The 19,921-nt window shown below is 51.7% G+C and overlaps 2 protein-coding genes across 2 annotated transcripts; one reads left to right on the top strand and one right to left on the bottom strand.

Moving 5' to 3' along the window:
• Positions 1–1,862: 1,862 nt before the first annotated feature.
• Positions 1,863–6,931, top strand: HEMGN (hemogen). The gene is made up of 4 exons (XM_059491927.1): positions 1,863–2,099; positions 4,413–4,506; positions 4,919–5,205; positions 6,325–6,931. The coding sequence occupies exons 1-4, from the start codon at positions 2,018–2,020 to the stop codon at positions 6,432–6,434; spliced, it is 573 nt and encodes a 190-aa protein (XP_059347910.1). The 5' UTR covers positions 1,863–2,017; the 3' UTR covers positions 6,435–6,931.
• Positions 6,932–14,455: 7,524 nt separating this feature from the next.
• Positions 14,456–19,460, bottom strand: FOXE1 (forkhead box E1). Its single transcript, XM_059493174.1, has 2 exons — positions 16,619–19,460; positions 14,456–16,032 (listed from the first exon to the last, which is right to left on the bottom strand). Exon 1 carries the CDS (start codon positions 19,458–19,460, stop codon positions 18,582–18,584), a length of 879 nt encoding a protein of 292 aa, XP_059349157.1. The 3' UTR covers positions 14,456–16,032; positions 16,619–18,581.
• Between the last annotated feature and the right edge of the window lie 461 nt (positions 19,461–19,921).

Consider the following 19,921-nt stretch of genomic DNA (forward strand, 5'->3'; position numbering starts at 1 on the left):
TGGTTCTGTAATAATGTCTTTTTTGTAATGAGGGACACAAAAACAGAAACAGTGCTCAAGGCCTGATATGTTTGCCCCTCCAAAAGCAATGCCTTTGCACAGTGAAGTATCCTGCCACGGTACAGTTCCCAGATGTCTGCATGACCAGGGTGTCTCTAGTGCTTTGCATCTTCAGACAGTGCTGGAACATGGACACCCTCACCAGCTTGGCACACCTTGTCCTCATTTGTGACTGAGCTACAAGAAACTATTCTGTGAATGACTTGGTAGCCTCACATCTCTTTATGCCATCCATGCTCCTGGCCCACCCTCCCATATCAGAGCCTTCCCATATCTCCTCTGCTGCCACCACCCTGTTGCTCCTTTTGGGGCTGTTAGACTTACCCCACCTCTCTGGAGGTACTGTGTAATCTGCAGTGGACACAGGGCACGAGCCCTAGAGTAAAGTGGTAACTCAGGGGATAAGCAGAATGGCAGCAGAGATGGCCACGGACCTCCAAGGTTAGATCTCAAGAAATCTATATGCATGAAGTTTCAAGCTCTGGAGCTTCCAGGGACCTAGAGAGAGATCCTGTTGAGAGTACAGGGTGTACACTAAAAATAAAAAAGGCTGGCAAAGATTGGAGGCAGCCAGACCTGCTCATCCCTGAGGAGCTGCTTTACTCAGGGCAAGTCCTCAGGCTGCTTGAGGAGGTAGGATCATCCCTGCCTTGTAAGGTAGCTGGGTCGCAGAGGACCTGGGGGTAGACACGCTATCGAGTCCTTTACCAACCTTTGAACCACTTCTGAATTCATGGTGGGCAGGGAGGGAAAGGGTTAGGGGCACTAGCACCTAACCAGTGTGTAAGTGGTTGAGTGTCTCATGGAAAAAAGTGCTGATAGCAGCTGAGTGCACTAGAAACTGGCTAAAGAGGCACCTCTGCTCCATCAGAGCTGTTACACACAATATAAGCTTGAGCTTTTCTGTGCTATCCTGGCATAAGAAACTATGAAGGCAGTTTTCAGGAGAGGCCAAGACACCCCCCTCATCTCACATGCACTGATCTAGGGGCCTGGCCATTCCCGCAGAGCAAAGAACAGGTTCTCAGCATTGAAGCCATTGTACCAGGCAGCAGCTTCTCCTTTGCAGGGATGCTGGCCCTGCAGATGACCTTGCAGGAGCCTGCAGGCCAGGCGGGGCTGGGGCTGCAAGGGGCTACCAGCAGCTAAGAACAGCCACTTAAGGAAATCATCCTGTGGGGGCAAGGGAACAGCTGGGTCTTCCCACTGGTTTTACTGGGACTGCCCATTGCCATTCTTGCTTCATCAGTGAAGTGCTTTGTTCATAGTCCTGATCCACCAGGGACTGGACCAAACAATCATTACGAAGTCCTCAACATGCACAGCCAGGCTGGCATGGATTTATTATTCTGTCTGGACCCCAGCAAGCTGGTGCAGCTCTTGGGCAGGTAACATGACTGTGACAGTCTCCATCCTTAGGGGTTTCCAAAGAATATGGCAACACAGCCATCCTGACCTTGTGAAGCTGCCAGTCCTGCTGTGGGGGGAGCTGGAGGATGTGCCTTCCTACCAGCACTGCAAGCATCCTATGCAAACACCTTCAGACAGCATGTATCCCATTTCTCAAGGGGTCCTTAAGGACTAACAACAGATCCCCGCATCTCACTCTGGAAAGCAGCACTGAGGCAGTGCCACATCCTGCCCTGCCATGTCCACTACAAAGGAGAGCTTTTGAGTCACAGTTCAGCAGCAGCAAACTTCCTATCTGACGTCGAATAATTTGCAGTATAAAAGCACTAACATATTTTGCAGTCCACACAGTAGATCCTGGACAGAGACTCACACACCTTTCCACTCTGATAAGGAGAATATTATTACCCTCCTAGTGGCCTGGCCAGATAAGAGGTTTGGGGCGGGCAGTCTGCATTTTTTTCAAGCTCTCATTATGCTGCACCAGTATCTCCAGATGCTGTTTCCAGGGAACTAAGCTACTTTCTAATTAAAACTGCAAAGAACAATGGAGAGTTTAGGCAAAGACCACGCTTCTTCGGACTCTTCCCTGCCACCCTCTGCAGCCTGTGAGGAGTATGCTGTGCCGGGTAAGATGACAACATTCCTAACTTGAGTTTTTGGAGAGAGGAGAGCATGATTTTTGTTACCAAGTTTTTCTCAGAAAGGAACTAATAATTATTAGTCTATGCTTGGGGGTAGAGGATGCACATTTAACTGTGAATGCGTGTCTTTTTACCTGTTATGTTCCAGATCCCAAAGCACATATAAAGGCTTTTCAACTAAAGTCCTTCAGAGAGCATCAGTAGATTGTCTCTTTGCAGACTGGCAGTACTGCCTCATTGTTTTTATAGCTTGATTTTCTTTTCTCTTTTCATTTAATTTCTGCTTCTTAGTGCCCTCTAGTAAACATTTTTTCATCAGGATGCATATGTTTTACTGTGGTCTCCCCTGCTTAGTGCTGGCAGGTGACAGCTTTGGAGCTGTTGTGGGAGTGCTTTCTTGGACCAGTTAGAAGTGAATTAGGGATGTTTTCTTAGAATGGACTGGGAAGGAGATGGAATGCAAGCAGCTAAAATTGCTTTTACAGCTCACAAGACATTTTGAAAGGAAAATAAAATTACCTTGGCTACAGATGGGATGTGCAAGGGATTATGTACTTCAGTAGCTGAACCGAGGCCCTGTGCAGATCCTGCTACTGCAACTTGTAACCTCATCTTCCCAGGGAGTTTACTGCCTTTTTCTAAGTGGATGGCAGAGTCACCTCCTGCTGGCTGAGCCCTACTGTCTCTGTTACTGCCTCGTATCAGGGAACAACCTCCCACTTGTCTTGGAGTTATTCTCAGCTTCCCTGGACAGTGTTCTGGGCAGTCAGATGTAATTTTAAAGCTGACTCTGCTTTGGTGAGGACATTGAAGCATAGACCAACATAAATACTCGTGTCTTGTGTAAATTTACACGTGTCTTGTGTAAAAACCTACTTTGGGCAGAGACTGGCTCCTGCTGTCAGTTTTGCATTGTCCTGTCCTGGACTACAGGACAGGACAATGCAATGCCAGTTTTACTGGCATTTAATAAATACTTGGCATTTAATAAAAGACCTGTATTCCCAGCTCAGCCTCATAAGTCTTTCTCACCTTGACAATTTTACCATCTGATCAAGAGAATGACAAAATGACAATTTTTCACTGATTTCACTACTTTAGTGTGAGCCAAGGCTTTTTGTTAAAGGAGCTGGATCCAATTACATCTGGAAGGAGGAGGTCATAGTCTTGCTTTTCCACTTGTGTGGGTTTTGTTGAAACTATGATAATAATTTCTTTTGTGATCTCTTCAGTGTACCTTTGGGAAGAATTCCCTCTCTCTCAAGGCCTCAGGGCAGTAGTGTTGCTCCCTGTGTCTCCTGGAATTGGGTAGCATGCTGCTTGATTGGAGACAAGTTTTTACTACCACAGCTTAGAGTCTACACTAGAAATCATCAGGGATTGCTGTCTTTTAGGACAAAAAGACATGGAGAAGTGAATTTCAGACCATTTTTTAGGCTGGTCTTTGCCTCAGGAAGCCGTTTGGAGCCCTTTGCAACCAGTGAAATGGACACTGCTTACCTTGGCCAAGGAAGGTGTGGTGATCTGGGATCTGGGGAGTGCTCCTCTCTGCTACTGGCTGTATGCAACCTGCATATCCTGCCCAAATAATAAAGCCAGCATTGGAGCTTTCTCAAATCAGTTAGTCTTTCTTAGGCCCTGCCATGGTCTTCCTCACAGCTGCAGACCAGCTTGGGGCTGTTTGTGTGGTGTTTGGGACTGGTTTTCTCAACCCCAGCAGGGTATACTAGCCCTGTCTTGGTCTCTGGTTGCATCACCATCTCCCCACGAGGTCTCAGCCCAATGCATGGGAGCATCTGTGTGGGTAAGGCTGTGCCCTCTGGCTCATCCTTGCCCCCACAGAGCTGCTCCTGTTTTGAAGGATTGTCTGTTCTGTGGGTCAAGGCTTTCTTTTAGGTTTTTAGATAAACATCTTAATTTCTGTGGTGGCCAGTTCCAGCTGTCTGGGAAAACGTGTAACAATGGAGAAAACATGAAGAATTATCTTGCAGTCTGTACTGATGCCTGATCAAAGGCACCATGCCCCAGGTCCCTTCAGTATGGGAGTAGGTTGGACATGGGTCACCTCAAGAAATTGTACCTGGAAATCTACAGTAATTGTCAGGCTAGGAGCCTGGGAGTTATGGGTGAGGTGTCATCAAATCCTCCCCACTGAGGCTGTGCTGGAAGTACAGTGCTCAAGGAGTTTCATATTAAGATGCCTTTGGGACAAAAAAGCCATGGCCTCTTGCCTCAGTGCTCTAGTGCCAGGCAGGGAAGGATTAGAACGTCAGGTTGGCACTCGCTTTATCCTCGTAGATGTCATCATAACCCGTCGCTTGAGAGACCGGGAGTTGCTCAGGAAAAGAAAAGCAGAAGCCCTGGAGAAAGATTCAGCTCAGTGGGTTATGAGGTAAATCTTGCTTTTTCTGTCATAGTGCTTTTGTGGTGCACTTAATCTGAGCCCAGACACGGCCCAGTCTCTCGATCTTTACCCAAGGACAGAGCCATCAGTCCTCAGTGAGGAAAGGTGACATGCAGCCAGTAGCCGCTCAAGGTCTGCACAGGCACTGGGGGGAGAGATGGGTGAGGGATAGCAAGCAAACCTCAATCATAATGTGAGGCTGAGGAAGAATTTGTTGCCCAAGCTCCTGCCCACTGGTGCAGCTGCAGAAGGCTGCTGTGCAGGGCTCGGGAGGTGGGCTGAAGAATTGCAGCTTCTGCAGGATGAGCTGGGTCACAATCACAACAGGGGACCCAGCAAACTGCCTTAGGCAGAAGGGAAAGTCCTTTGTTCTATTCATCCCTGTGAAATCCCCTGGCAGAGACTATAAGAACGAACAGCAAAGGAGAGCCAGAAGAGCCAAAAGAGGACGGGGCTGTCAGACAGTGGTCAAGGCTGTCCTGGAGTCAGAGCCAGCAGTGGAGCCCCAGCCCGACCCAGAGGAGAAGGGTGAGCCAGTGCCCTCGGAGCCAGAGCCCTCGGAGCCAGCGCTGCCTGAAGCAGGCTTTCAACAGCAGCCACCCATGCTGCCCATCCAGAACATGGTCGGTGGGCTGCCAGCGGTGGCAGTGGAAGGGGAGCTGGCAGACAGGAGCTCGGACCCTGCTGGTGAGTTGCCGCAGAGCTGCTGGCCCCGTGCTGGCCTGGGGGCAGTGCAGCGCTGCCGCCTGAGGACTGTCAGCCAAGGGTGCCCGCCTTACCAACAACAACCCTGCCTCATCTCCAGGGCATGGGTCCTACCCCACAAAACTGGGGTAGCTGAGAACGGGTGGGGGGATGGTGGGACTGCAGGGACAGACAGCTCTCTTCGAGTCCAGGGGAGTGATGACAAGCTAGTCAGTCATTGGGATGGGGTTGTGCACCTGGTTCTTTCTAACTCCTTGTCCTAAGAACACTTCTGTGGCTCTGCCAAGAGCCATATTAGCACAGAGGGATATATTTCTGTGAAGATCTCTTCTCTGTGGAGAGAAGATGAGGGTTTTTGTGGTCAGAGCTGGTTGGGGGAGCCAAAGTCAAGACATGCTCTGTCTATCCAGTTTCAGGGATGACACTGGGAGGGTGGGAGAGCAAAGTGGGCACTGGGAAAAAGAGTGGGAGCCTGCAGGCAACTACATCTTTGAAACCTGCCAGGACTGAGTCATGAAGGGCACTAAGCTGGTCAGAATGGCAGGCTGGTGTCTGGGCTCAGAAAATGCATTTACAGCTACTGCAGCAGGATTTGCTCCCAGATCTGTCGTGGGAAGAGTAGAGAACATTCACTTTAGCAGTCATTGGGTCAAGCATGCAAGTTGCTTCAAAAGCAGGAAAACTAAGGTTCTGCTTCAGAGGAGGTGACAATACTCTGACCCTCAACTATGGTATTTCCAGCAGTGTCTCTGCAGGGGGGAAGAAAAGGCCTGTTGATGCAAGGCATGTGGTGCCATCACGCCATGGAAAGCAGCTATTCTGCATCCTGGGCTCTGGGGTGGGTGTCCAGCCTCCAGCCCTGAGGTCTTGAAATGGGCAACCATCAGGGTTGTGGTTATTGCCTCTGGCTTTAAACCCACCAGTGCCTTACCTTCTCCAACTCCCCTGCACAACAGGGAGCGCCCTTGGAAAGCAGGCAGTCCACCTAATGCCTTCTCTGGGCAATTGCAGGAGACTGGCCAGGGAGGCTTTAACATGGGACAGGGAGGTAACAGGGGAGCCCCCCAGTATGAAATGATCTGTCCCTTACATGCCTTGCAGGTGAAGAGGATGTGCTGAAACCAGCAGAAGCAGATATACTAGAAGAGTTCAATACTCCTCTGGAAAACGACCACCAGGATAACGAATACATTCCGCATATTCTGTATTAACTTTCTGATTGTTTGGGGATATTTTTTATTTTTACTCTCACCTCACAAACTTGATAAGTATGGCACAGTGATTTTGAGCAGCTGTTTTCTTGGGAACCATAAAGCCCATACTCTCCTTGTCACTCTGCTTTCTATGCTTCTTCCAGGCTAGAGAGGTAGCCCCTAGGGAGTTGCCTGTGACTTATGAGCCTCCTGCTCTCTCTGCAAACAGGCTGTTTTGCTTGGGCCCATGGAAGGCTTCACAGTGCTCTGCCACACTACACTTCAGTCGTACAGTCCAGCATCCACCTGTGTTTCTGAAAGTAATTTCTTATTTGCATAAATGTGAGTGACATTGCAAAGCTAACACTCACTGTGATTTTAGCTGGCTGGAGAAGCCCAGCTTGGGCTTTTTACTGCACCCCACAAACCCCACCACCTTTTGTGCTATTATTTTTAGTCTGAAAGTTTTTCTCATAGCCTGTTTTCATCTGCAATAAACATCTTGCTTTTCTAAAGCTGGATATATTTTTTGGTTTTAATTTCTGGGCAGCTTCACTCTCCCTTGTAAGACAAACAAAAGAGGTTGAAAACAGCTGAGTGCATTGGGCTGGAACGTGGCTGAATTATACACTTTTGTCAGGAAAATGCCATCTGGGACAAAGACAGGAGACACTCTGCACAGTCATTGTCTCCCTGACTCCCCAGTTTCACGCAGGATTTCTCCTGAAGCCAGGAGGTAATGGGGTGCCCTGGGTATCTGCCCTTGTTTTGGGTCTTGCGATCCTTGTTCCTGTGCACAGCAAGGGAAGAGGCTCTCTTACATTCCTATAATATCCTGACACAAGGGATCCTTCTCCTCTTGAGGAGGAGGGGAGGTCATATTGCCATTGTCTGACTTCCCAAGGGCCTGTCTCCCAGAGCACAAGGCTGGCCAGACCCTGCAGGCACCCCTGATTTGGGGGATTTTCTTATGGCTCTGGACACGTTGCTGCTGCTGTCCCAGAGCCCTCGAGGCTCTGTGTCACAGCTTGTGTAAGAGTCTCCAGTGACACGATGGACACCCTTGACGTCCCATCCCTGCTTTGGTGTCAGGGACATCACATGAGGAGCAAGTGCTTGCCAGTTCTTCCACAGCCTCCCTGTGCTGAAGTTCTGACCCCCACAGTTACACTGCCGGAAGCTCTAAAGCACCTGGTGGGTGCAGAAGCAGAAAGCATTCAGCAGCACCATACCAAAGCAAATCCAGCTCCTTTCCCCCGTCCAGGGCAGCTCCTGGAGGGATGGGTTTCCCTTGTCAGATATCCTGACACTGTTTTGTTCTCCATAGGCATATCCGCTAACTCGAGGTTTTGCTCTCCCCTTGAGCCACTGATACCAGTGGCAGCTAAACAAGATCTCTCAGCTTCTGCCATGAACTACTCAAACCTCACCCACAACCCCAAATATCTAAGGTACAACAAGAGGGTTTGTGGAAGCCCTGCAGCATGGAAGGAACTTCTGTCTGTGAGGTTTGCTCTTAAACCAAGGCACTGGGGGAAGGCAGCTGAGGCCGCACTGGCCTGAAGTGGAGCCAGAGGCTGGAGGTCATATTGCGGAGGAGCAACATCACAACACTTGTGCTGGGGCCCTCCTGCAAGTGTGGTGCCCACACCGTGCTGCAGAAAGGCTGGGCAGTGGCTGCTGCCAGGCAGGCCAGGAGACCCTTCCAGCTGCTGGAGCCCCACATGTGCCATGGCAGAGACCCTGTGGCCCTTCCCTGCTCTCCAGTGCCCTTCCCTGCTCTCTAACCCTCTGCAGTGCTGACAGGGAGCAGGAATCAGCCATGCTGCCCACTCCACATCTGCAGACATTTAGATTTTCCTGGCTTCCAAAGCCCTTTAGATTTTGAGGAGAAGAAACTTCTAGGGGGTTTCAGACTCATCTTACAGCTTACATCAATCAAGGAGGGCACAGCACAACCACATTCCACCTTCTCCATTGTGAAGTGGAGCTGTAGGAGGTGGTGAAGGCCTGGCAGAGTGAGGTGTCCATGAACATGGGACAACATTCACTCTTGAAACACACGTGGGCAGCAGTGCTTACCCTTGCACTGGGAGGGCTGGGAGAGCTCCCTGAGAGAAGAGATGCGCAGGAACCAGAGCAAGCACCTCTGTTCATCCCTTTGGAGATGTCTTTGGTGGCTAGGAAGTCCTGGAGTCATTCCAGGTACTGCTCTCTCTTAGAGCTGCCCTTACTTTGTCTTCTTTGGCAGACAGTAAAAAAGGTGTGCCTATGCAAACAAGAAAAATCTTATCACAAACTGAACAAGAGAAAGATAAAGCCCTCCTTATCAACACTTTCACTGGCCATGCGTTGGTTCTTTCTCTGTTGAGAGGACAGATAACAGAGCTCTTGCTTATACAGATGGGGTTCAGGCATGAGGCTGGACTCGAGGTGGTCCATGTGTACCCCTGAGGTAGGCTCTGCTGCCTGAATGGAGCTGGGGACAGGCTGGCAAGGACAGCTGTATCTGGGACAGGGAGGCTGCTGTTTTGCAGGTGCAACAAGTCACCTTCTTCCTCTCTTCCCTCCTTCCTGAGTCCAAGACAGATGTCTTTACCCAGGGCCTTGGCAGAGAGTCCAGTAAAGTAAATTTTCATGCTCTGGGTGAAAACTGGATGACAGCTATGGTCTGGGTCTGACATGAAGGGGAAATCAGGAAGGGGGGAGGGCAGAGACCTTTAACTGACTGCAGCCTCCTTACTGGCAAAGAGAATGATATGGGTGCAGGGAAATAGCCTCTGAACTATGGGGCCAGTCCAGGGAGCCAGGTAAGTGCCTGACACAGTGATCCTTGCTGTGCTGTAAACTGGCAGGGCTGCCTGAGGCTCCTCCAGGATGCTCTGACCTGTTCCTTGTGGCACACCGATGAAGGTGTGTTGTGGTACACGGTGGACACGAGCACTGTAGTTTCTCCTCGCTAGTTAGATTCAGCAGGACATTGGTTAAAGTCAACTGGGCTGCACTGAACACGCTCCTGTGAGCTTTTCTCAGGGCTGCAGGTCCTGACCCCCCTCCTGCAGAGCACGGGAGGCCATCCTGAGTGCTGACAGCCATGACACAAGTGCTAAGGAGAGGAAACCTAACATCATATCCTGGAGAACCAGACTCTCCTCTGTACATGCTGATTACCTTTCAGTATCCTTTCAGGAAATATGCTTCCAGCTCTGTGGGATAAGGGAAGTTTAGTTTGTGCATCCTGGCTTTCCACTGCTCAAATTACTCTTCATATATGGAGCCCCCCACATTTGCTGAAAGTCGGGGGTGATCTGTGGCAGACTATTGCTCATGGGTGATGTTTTGAACCAGAAAGATCTTCCTGTCCTTAGGAGAAGTGAAGTTGTAGCTAAGCCTCAGCAGAAAGAAGTTGGCAAGCAACTTAGAGCCAGAAGCCGCCACAAGTCAGTGAAAGCCATTCCACCCCATAAGTGCCTGGTCTTACATGATAAGAAAAATTTGCTAATTAATTCCCTAATATTGACTTTAAACAGTAAATCCTGGAGACAGCAAATACCCACTCCCTCTCTGGCCACCACTTCCTGCTCAGGGCTTGTTAGCTCCGCTCCTTCCCATCCTGTGTTCACTATTTAAATAAATACTTTTATAATGCTGCCAGGGCCGCCACAGACTGGAGCTGTGCGTCCAGCCAGGCTCATCAGTGCTCCACCACCTGGCCTGACTCTCCTGGTCTGCCAGGAAATCACGTAACTGTACAAAAAGCTAAGTGAGGAGAGACACCTGGAGATCCTGAATCCAGCCCCTACTCAGAGCATGGCTAAGTCTGACCAGACTGCTTTGGGTTTTCTCTAGTCAAGTGCTGACCTTCTCCAAGACGTGAGATGATCCCCCTCTTGTTCTCATTCCAGGGCTGCCCCACTTTCAAGGAAAGAATGGCTTTCCTTTATGTCCCACCAGGCTTTCTCTCAGCACAGCTTTAGCTCCGTGCCTCTTTCTCTGTCTTAGTACCCTTCAGAGAAGATCCCAGTTCCATCTTCTCTGTAACCCTCTTTCAGACTGCAAGTTAGACCCCATGCTCACCTGCTCTCCCTGAGAACAATGCTGATTCCTTCAGCCTATCTCCTGTGTCCTGCTCCCTTCCTTGATGTCCTCAGCTGAGCTCCAGCAAAAGAATGACTTTCTTGCACTGGATCCAGTATTCCTGCTGTGGGCTCACATAAGGCAGGGGGAATGGCCACTTGTCCAAGCCTGAAATTCAGTGTATCCAGAGAGACTTGGCGTGCAGAGCATAAGCTGTGACTGTCTCCCTCAGACAGCCTGAGGTTTTCACTGACAGGACACAAAAAACATGAAGAAACCAGGATATAGCTTGCGTGGGAAACAGTGTGATCTGTGCTTTGCAGCCCTTATAATGATGCTTTTATCAACTCTCTCCGCTACGGGCCTCTCCCTGGGAGCTCACGAAAGCGCTAAAATGGAGCTTGGGGGCAGTATTAACCACATGCCCGCGGGCACGGCCGCTTGCTCAGGCTCGGACGGCGGGCTGAAGGGGCAGCTCTCGCGTGTGCCTCTGGGGCTAGGCCCGGCCCGGCCGATCCGCGCTGCCCGCGATCCGCGCTGCCAGCGGCGCCCGCCCCGCTCCGAGCGCCCGGCGCGGCCGGCAGTGCGCTCTAGCAGGGCGCGGCCGGCAGTGCGCTCTAGCGGCAGCACCGAAAGGACGCAGCTGGCGTCCGAAAGGACCTCAAAGGGCATCCCTTCTCCCCCCGGATTGCTCACAGACCCATCCAGCCTGGCTTGGAGCACGTCCAGGGATGGAGCATCCACAGCTTCTCTGCGCAGCCTGTGCCTGTGCCTCACCACCTTCACAGGAATTTCTTCCAAATACCTGATCTAAATCCACTTAGATCAGGTATTTTCTTCACTTTAGTCATTGTCCTTTGTCCCAGCACATGGCTCTTGTCAAAAGTTCCTCTCCAGTTTTCCTGTAGGCCTCCTTTAGATAGTGGAAAGTGCTATGAGGTCTCCCCGAGGTCTTCCTGGATTCAAGTTCAGTTCCTGTTGTGGCAGAGAGGTACTATATCTTATATCCACTTAAGTGGGAAGGCATGAAACCATTTTCCCTGGTTGCTGCAAGAGAACTTTTCTTTTGCCTTTTCTCCAGAAGGGAATGGTGGAGAAAACCTCCATGGAAACAAAATGCAAAAGAAATTACCCAAGAAGGAAAACTTTTTTTTTTAAACAAATGTTTCCTGCATAAAGGTCGAAACTCTGAATCATCCCCTGCTTCCTCCATGAAAAATCCACCAACATCAACAATAATACCCAGGCATGGCCTCTCACACCATGACAGAGTGGCACTTCTCACTTAGGCATTTATTCTGTGTGGCCTGATCTGTCTGTAACTCCAGGGCAACATCAGGGTCCAAGTCTATTGCAGTGGTCAATTATTCATTGCTGCAGAAATGCAAGCACATTTTATTCAAGTAAAGGCAATTTTTGAGAAAACAAGAAGTACAAAAAAAAAAAAACAAACAAACAAACAAACAAACCAAAAAAACCCCAAACCACCAAAACAATTTGAGAACTACTGAAAAAGAATACACGTACAGCAATAAACTCAAGTGTACCCAAAGATGGAGAAGGAAGAAATCATCGCCATCAGTATGCACCTCCTGATGAAGGGAAGGAAACCTCTGAGAACATCACAGTTTGCCCGTTGCAGACATCGCCATGCTGATACTCTGTAAGTCTTGCTCCCCCTCTATTCTTGCAGCCACAAACCTGAGAACACAGGAAGAGTGGCTAGGGAGTCACTATTTAATTGGCCAGTTCTAGGGCCAGCACTCCAGTGAGCCTGAAGACAGGCTATGTGTACAAACATACGGCTGCAGAAGTGATACGAGGCCTCAGACAACGTTTGGTAACCCCAGAAGCTGACAACCTGGATTCATGAGCACCTTTTCCCAAGTGGAAGAGGTCAACATGAGATGCAGATAGTGTCCTTGCAAGAGCCAGCCACAGGGATAATTGACTCAGAGTGGTTCATGCACCAAGCAAGCTGTGTCTCAGCAATCGGACCAGGAGCTCTGGCATTGACACTGAACAAAAAAGGTGAAAAACTGTTCCTTAATCAATTAGGATCTCTTTGCATAGCTCACATCCAGACAACAGCTTTCCAAATTCTTCCAAACCTGATGAATCTTAGCTCCCTGGCATCGGAGAAGGGATAGCAGTGCACTCAGTAAGCTCTCCTGTGCACACAGTCCACAGTCAATATCCCTGCCTCCTCCCCATAGCCATTTTCAGCCAGAGCGTACAGCAGCCCTGCTGACTTCCTGCCATCAGAGGAGGCTAGGATACAGCCTCTTTTCCTCTTAGCCCAAGCAGTGTGGCCAGAGTACTTCATTGGCCAGCTGCACCCTGTGCAGAAGAGGTGAGAGTTCAGTCTGGCAGCCCCAAGCTGGGCTTCCCTGCCCCTAAGTTTGCCCATGCAAAGAGGGGTTGGATGACTGCACCACATCCAAAAGTAACTCCCAAAAATAACACCAACTTCCAGGTGTAGCCCATGCCACCATCTCCCACCTTGACTTCTTGACCTTGGACAGGAGAAGACATACATTTCAACTGTACTGAGTTAAGAAACCAGCTCTGCTGTCTAGAGAGGGCTTCCAACAAATCAGGGCTTCAAGATTACACCAACACAAGGTTGTGAAGTTGTTCTTTGTGCCAGCATGGGGCCCTGTATTCTTGTACACCAGACTCTGTAAAGTCAGACCCCCATCAGACTTCCTATGCTCACATTAGCTCACTTCCAGGTCCCACATGAGTGGGATGCCCTCTCTGGTCACTGACATGGCAGCTCTAGGTAATGGATACAGCTAAAGTCCAACTGCACCTACACAGACTGCTCTCCAGTTACAACTCACAGAGCTCTGGACTCCCTCCAAGGTACTCCCTGCTGGCAAAATGGCAGGGGCCTCCCCTGCCTACTCTTTCTCACAGATTTGATCCACTTCTTGTCACTTTCAAAGGCAGATAAAGCATACTTGGGAATCCCAAAGCTATTGAAGAAGACTTTCCTATCTGCTCTTTGGTAACTTGGCAGATTAAACTACCTGTTCCTATCTCAGTCATTGCCGTCCAAGCAGCCTGGGCTCTTGGCAGGGCAACAACTGCAGAATTTACTATCACCAAACACCCTTAGGAAGCCAGTCACCGCCCTGTCAGCAGGAGAAGGGGCAACATCTGCCATCATCTTGCCCAGGTGCAAGCCAGTTCATCATCCTGGAGTGTGGAGTTGCCCCTGAAGGCCTGTTACACTCCCATTAGCCATTGAATCGCTCCCACAGATGTTGCTGTTGCACAAGGTGAGCGCAGTGTCAGCCTGCGGCTGCAGGAGCTCCATCTCTGCAGCCAAAAAAAATAACTGGCCTGGGGTGCAGGAGGCAAGACCAAGCATTTCTGGTGCTGCTGCAAAAGGACAGGCAACATAATGTTTCCAGCAGTAACATCTCCTCTAGCTGGCCCAGCTCCATGCTGGAGCATCAGAGAGTAATTAATGCCAGCCACAATGCCCGTGCCCATCTCTGAGCTCCCATTCCTCTCACAGGTAGCAGCCTTCCCTGCCTGATCCTTTTTCTAGCAGAGACACAGGGCTGGGATGGAGCTTCATGCATTGATACATTGGGCATGCTTATGGCCTGACAGGACACCCTCAAAGCAGACTGGTGGCTCAAGGGCTTGTGGAGGTTTGGTACACCACCTGTGGCCTGGCCCTGCTGAGCCATCCCTCCTCCTTTCTCTGATGTCTTCAGCAACCCAGCAGACCAAAAAAAACCTCAAGGTACAACAGGGTAAAAAGCAATGAGCAGCACATGTCACGCATGTCTCTGTACGTCTCCCAGTCTCAGGAGAACAGGGAAGTCTTGAAAGAGTAAACTCAGAGACACTTCATTGCAAACAATGCAAAGATTTATTTCCATTTTAAGTGAAGTAGAAGAGTAAATACAAAAAAAAAAAAAAAAAAAAAACCCACAAAAAAAACCCCCAAAAAAATCTCATATACAGAATATAATGTTCTGCTAGGCTGTACAGTCCACTTCTTTCTCAAAGTCCACTCAGGGCCTGACTACATCAGAACTTGGGCAGAAGAGGAACTGAGGCTCTGTCCTTTGAGGAATGAACATTTTCAAGGCCCCTCTCTCTTCTATCAGTTCTCACACTTAAGAGTTTCCTACAGGTTTACAATCCAGATTTATTGGACTCTTCTGACAGAAATCAAAAGAGTAATTTGAAACTTAGACTAACTTTGCTAACAGGAAGGCTCTTAGATATTTACAATAAATCAAAAATTTTACAGAAATCAGAAAATTTACAAAAATAAGAAAATTTTTTTCTTATTCTTGGTGCTGCCTGAGAATTGCAAGCAACGTCCCAGACAAAAACACATTGAGATCCACATGTTTAACATATCCCCATGGCACAAGTATACACTGAGATCCAGCTGTCTAACACATCCCCTTGGCATATCCCCATATCCTCACAGAGAGACCCAAGCCCATGGCTCCCCAAGGACACAACAAGCATATCTTCCTCTGTCAGTGGCCAGGCAGTCCCGTGTCACATGTGGGCACAGGGGCAGCACATCTCAGTGCCACAAGGCACAGCCTGGACAGACCCACGCCCTTGGCACCTGAGCCTACACAACAGCTCAGGGAGGTTGGAATAGCCACAAAACCACAGCAGTGCCGGTGGGAAGGGATTGCTGGAGTCTCCAGGCGGGAGGTTGGAGCACTGCCAGCACTGGCAAAGGCTGGCTTTGCCTAAAAAAGCTCAAAGCACAGACCCCACACAGATATATAGAGTCCCCTGAATGGTCCCAGTAGCTCTTCACAGTTCTGACCAGGGTTTCTAGCTGTTTGTGACCAAAGTTTAAGCAGTTTTTGATCATGTTTCAGGTTCTTAAGACAGCAAGTTCATCACTGTACCTGCTGCAAAAAAAATTACCATCTAGATATGCCCAGTTTCCCTAGTTTGTAGGTATAAAAGATCTGGAGAGCAACAAGAACAATCATCTAGACCTTCTCTACAAACAACACACAACTGAACCTACCCAGTCTGTGTTTTCTAAGTCACCAAGATCTGTCAGGCTTGTTCTTCAGACATTGAGTTTTGCTCCCCAAAACTGCCTACAGATGCTGAGTTCAGAAGCATCTTCCTCAAAACCTGTATCATAATCATTGGTGACCTTTTTTTAGACTGAACTCTAAAGTGGCATGAGGGTTGAAGCAGAGAACAAAATGAGAGGAACAAGGGCCAGAGGAGATCAAAGCTCTTCACTCTCGTGACCAATGACAAGATTCATGGAGGCACGGAGGGAGGTTTAGGTTGGATATCACCCCAGACGGTGGCTGAGCACTGGAACAGGCTCTCCAGGGAGCAAGCACCAAGCCTGACAGAGATCAAGAAGCATTTGGACAATACTCTCAGGCACGTGGTGTGGTTCTTGGGGTGTCCTGCACAGGTACAGGGGCTGGGCTTGATGATCCTGATGAGTCCCTTCCAACCCAGCACTGCTGTGGTTCTATGAAAATTATCTGGTCCACATTGATAACTGCTTCTACAGGAAGGAAAGAAAGGCATTAAAAGGCAGGACAGCTCTTCTCCCAGCTACCCTAAAATGAGCAAGAGGTTTGGCTTGCTGTCAAAGTGACACAGTCCAGTCTTTGCAGGCAATGAAAGCAGAGCCAGCAGCTATCAAAAATGCTAGGAGTTAGCACAGCTAGGTGTACAGATCCTCTTCTAGATGGTGAAAAGAGAGTTGGGAGAGGTGTTAGCACAGCAGCTGAGGAGACCTGCCCCTGGCTGGGACAGCTCTCTCCAGGATGGCAGCAGCTTCTGGATGTGCCAGGACCAGGAAGAACAAGGAAGATACAACGTACCTCTTCAGAAAGGCAGGAAGGCAAAAATCTGACTGAGCTCAGCACACCAAAGAGTTGAGTGGTGCTTACACCTGCTGTCTGTGCTTGCCCCGCACTGGCTTCACACATGGAGCAGCCTCCCCAGGTCTGTGTATGGACAACAGCTTCCTGCACTGCCACAGACAGGTCTACACGGACACAGGGCAGTGCTCTCAGGTCACTCTCACCCTCACCACATCCCATCCCTGGCACTCTGAACCCTTGAATCCAAAACTCATCTCCTACCTCACAGCCCCACGGAAGGCAGATGTACAGCTTCTCCTGCCCACGTACTGCAGAGGGCTTTACTCTTCTCCACACCAAGCTGTGCTGTGAGGACACCCAACCACCTTCCTGCTCCCCTCCATTTCTTCTCTCATGTCCCACCTGGATATGTGGACCGTAGCACCCACGGAAAGCAAGAAAGCTGCCTCTACACAGATTTCATCCTGCTGAGGACCTCATCTGAAACATGCAGAGCAGAAGATACAGGTGTCTTCATGGGATCAAAGCCTCTTGGCAGCAAAGCACAGCAGTAGGACAAGAGACAGTAAACAGGAGATGGGACTAGAGAAGTACTAAATGGAGGGTACAAGGAGAAACTTCTCCCCCACAAGGACAGTGAGGTTGCCCAAAGAGACTGTGCTATCTCCATCCTTGGACGTGATGGAGACTCAACAACATAGGGCTGAGCCTACTGTCTGAGCCATAGCTGACCCTGATTTGGGTAGCAGATTGGAACAGAAATTTCCCAATATCTTTTCCAACATGAGTTATACTATGTAGTTCTATACCCTTCTCTGGTAAGGAAGACTCCGGTCTATTCTTCCAAAACTCCTGCTGAGGTTCTGGCTGCACTTTCTCGTTTCCTCTCCCCATACAAGGCCTCACCATACTGCAGGATCTTCTCACCAGCCTCCTCCTGGCCCTGGATACACAAGGTCCCCACTCCATGGGAAAAAGAAGCTGTATAAGAAGACCAGGGAGCAGGGCTGTGTCAGCTCCCTCTATACCCACAGCCCCAAGCACAGCCCTGGGTACACACTCCTGCTCCAGACTCCTTTCCAGGGTGGTAGGATCTGTTGGCAGGGGTATGCCTGAGTTTCCCCACAGATCTAGTTTCAAGCTTTTGTCTCACAGACATTCCTAATAGTTGTTCCCTCTCCATATCTTTCTTCACTCTTTTCCATTCCTGGAAAGTTTGAAAGTGGAGCAACTGAAAATGAAAAGGCACTGTGTCCTTCCTCTTGTGTTCCAGAAACAGAAGTTTTCTCCTATATATGCCAATTTCTCTAGGCTACAGACAGAGCTGGGCTGATCTTGGGATCAAAATAATTTAGGCTGTAAGTACCTCTGCAGAGCTCAGGACCAGGTCTCCACTCAAAACAAGTCCGGATTCAATGTTGGCTATGACTTCAGAGGCAGGTCAGGCTCCGTCCAATCAAGCTGGAAAGGCCTCCAAGGGCAGAGGTCCCACAGCCTCCCTGTGTCCCTCTTCCAGCAGCTGGGCATGCCCATGGTAAAATTTTTGTAGTTCCAATCCCACCCCTGCAGCACAGAGCACAGCACCTCCAAGGATGTCACTTGATGTGTTTTTCTGCAGCCCTGGCATCCAAACCTTCTCCAGACTTGGCCACACCGCTGGTGCAAAGCCTGGGGCTAAAGCAATAGCCATCAAGGACATGCCACCCCATCAGTGCCAGTGCATTCTGCTTTTACAGCTTTGCCTGCATCAGGCCAGGGAATGATTCCTCCTGCCTCCCTCCTTCACCTCACCAACAGAGATTTAATTCTCTTTTAAAAGAATCATGAACAGAGGAGAGACTTTTAAACGTGAAATCTTCCTGGGTAGACCAGAAGGGGCCCGGTTGGGTGTGCCGGGAGGGTGGGAGCCTGGCAGCAAGCTTTGAGCACCTGCTCCAGGAAAGGCTGTAGAAAAAGAAGAGACTGCTTGCCCCATCCAAGCACTTGTCAGTCCCTAGGACTTTACTGCCTAGAGCGGACAGGGCTGGACAGGGCACCCTAAGTCCCCAGGGCTGACTGTGACACTCCTCGCCAGGAAGCCTCGGCAGATGGCAGAATACGAAGGTGCAGCCCAAGGTTCTTCAGCATCTTCCCGGGCAGCGCCGGGAGCAGCCGTGCCGGGTCACCCCCGCACTCCGCCGTCTCTCGGGCTCCGGTCCGCTCTGTCGGGCCTCTCCGGGACAGGTCAGAGCGCCGGGACGAACCTGTCGGGGCCTCCAGGGTAGGTGCCGTGCCGCGGTGCGGGCTCGGCGGCACCCAGCTGCCCTGCGGCGCCGTAGGCGGGGGGCAGCGCCGGGTATGGCGCGGGGGAGCGGCGCCCGTAGAGCGGGGCCGGGCCGGGCGGAGAGGCGGGCAGCACGATGCGCCCCGACGGCGCGTACAGCGGCCCGGGGCCCGCGGGCGCGTAGGGCCCGGGAGCGGCGGGCAGCGGGCCGTAGGCGTGGGGCAGGGCGGCGGAGGCGCAGCCCTGCGCGGGGAAGGCGGCGGCGAAGGCGCAGGAGGCGGCGGCGGGTGCCGGGGCCAGGTCGGCGGGGGGCGGCGGGGCGGGCAGCGGGAGGAGGCGGCACGGAGCGGCGGGGCGCTCGGCGAGGAAGGCCGGGTAGGTGGAGAGATCGCTGCGCTTGAAACGCTTTCTGCGGCGGAGGAACGACCCGCTCTCGAACATGTCGCGGGCGTGAGGGTCCAGCGTCCAGTAGTTGCCCTTGCCGGGGCGGCCCGGCTCCCGGGGCACCTTGACAAAGCAGTCATTGAGGGTGAGGTTGTGGCGGATGCTGTTCTGCCACTTGCGGGGGCTGTCGCGGTAGAAGGGGAAGCGCTCGGTGATGAAGCGGTAGATGCCGCCGAGCGTCAGTCGCCGCTCGGGCGCCTGCCCGATGGCCATGGCGATGAGGGCGATGTAGCTGTAGGGCGGCTTGCCCCGCTCCGCCGGACGCTTGCGGCGCCGCCGCCCGCCCCGCGCCCCCGCCGCCGCCGCCGCCGCCTCCTCTCCCGGCGGCACCGCGTCCGCCTTCAGCGGCGGGGGCGGCGGCGGGGGGCCCGGCGGCAGCCGGCTCTCGGCTGTCATGTGGCCGTCGGAGCGGCTCCGCCCCGGACCGAGCCGAGGGAGCGCAGCGCGGCACGACTGCGGCTTTTATGCGGCGGTGTCCGGCGGCTCCGCGCCCGGGCGGCCGGCACTCCCCCTGCTACGCCCCGCCGCCCGGGAGGCGCGGGCAGGGCCGGGCGTGCCGCCGCTGCTGCCGCGGGTCGGAGCAGCGCCCTGCCCGCACCCCCCTCCCGCCCCTCGCCGCTGGTCCTGGTCCCCAGCGCCGTCGCGGCGCCGTGGAGCCGCCGCCGTCGGGAGCGTACAGCTCCGGAGCACCGAACGAAGCTGGATGTCTCCGGGATCCCGGTGCGGGTGTCCGGGCACGGCATTTAACGCGCCTCCCCGCAGGGCTCGCTGCCGTCGGGGCCGGCGGGCGGGGAGAGGTGGCAGCGATGAGCGGCCGCCGCTGCCGGGAGGGAATGCTGCCGGTCCGCGCCGGACAG

Source organism: Ammospiza nelsoni, chromosome Z (genome assembly GCF_027579445.1).
Source record: "Ammospiza nelsoni isolate bAmmNel1 chromosome Z, bAmmNel1.pri, whole genome shotgun sequence".
Taxonomy (NCBI): domain Eukaryota; kingdom Metazoa; phylum Chordata; class Aves; order Passeriformes; family Passerellidae; genus Ammospiza; species Ammospiza nelsoni.

What these genes read in the sequence shown, in the direction of transcription:
- HEMGN (XM_059491927.1), top strand. Translation starts at nt 2,018, where the DNA reads ATGGAGAGTTTAGGCAAAGACCACGCTTCTTCGGACTCTTCCCTGCCA. An exon ending in TGAGGAGTATGCTGTGCCGG is followed by an intron (nt 2,100 to 4,412) that starts GTAAGATGACAA and finishes TTATCCTCGTAG; the next exon opens with ATGTCATCATAACCCGTCGC. An exon ending in CAGGAGCTCGGACCCTGCTG is followed by an intron (nt 5,206 to 6,324) that starts GTGAGTTGCCGC and finishes CATGCCTTGCAG; the next exon opens with GTGAAGAGGATGTGCTGAAA.
- FOXE1 (XM_059493174.1), bottom strand. Translation starts at nt 19,460, where the DNA reads ATGACAGCCGAGAGCCGGCTGCCGCCGGGCCCCCCGCCGCCGCCCCCG.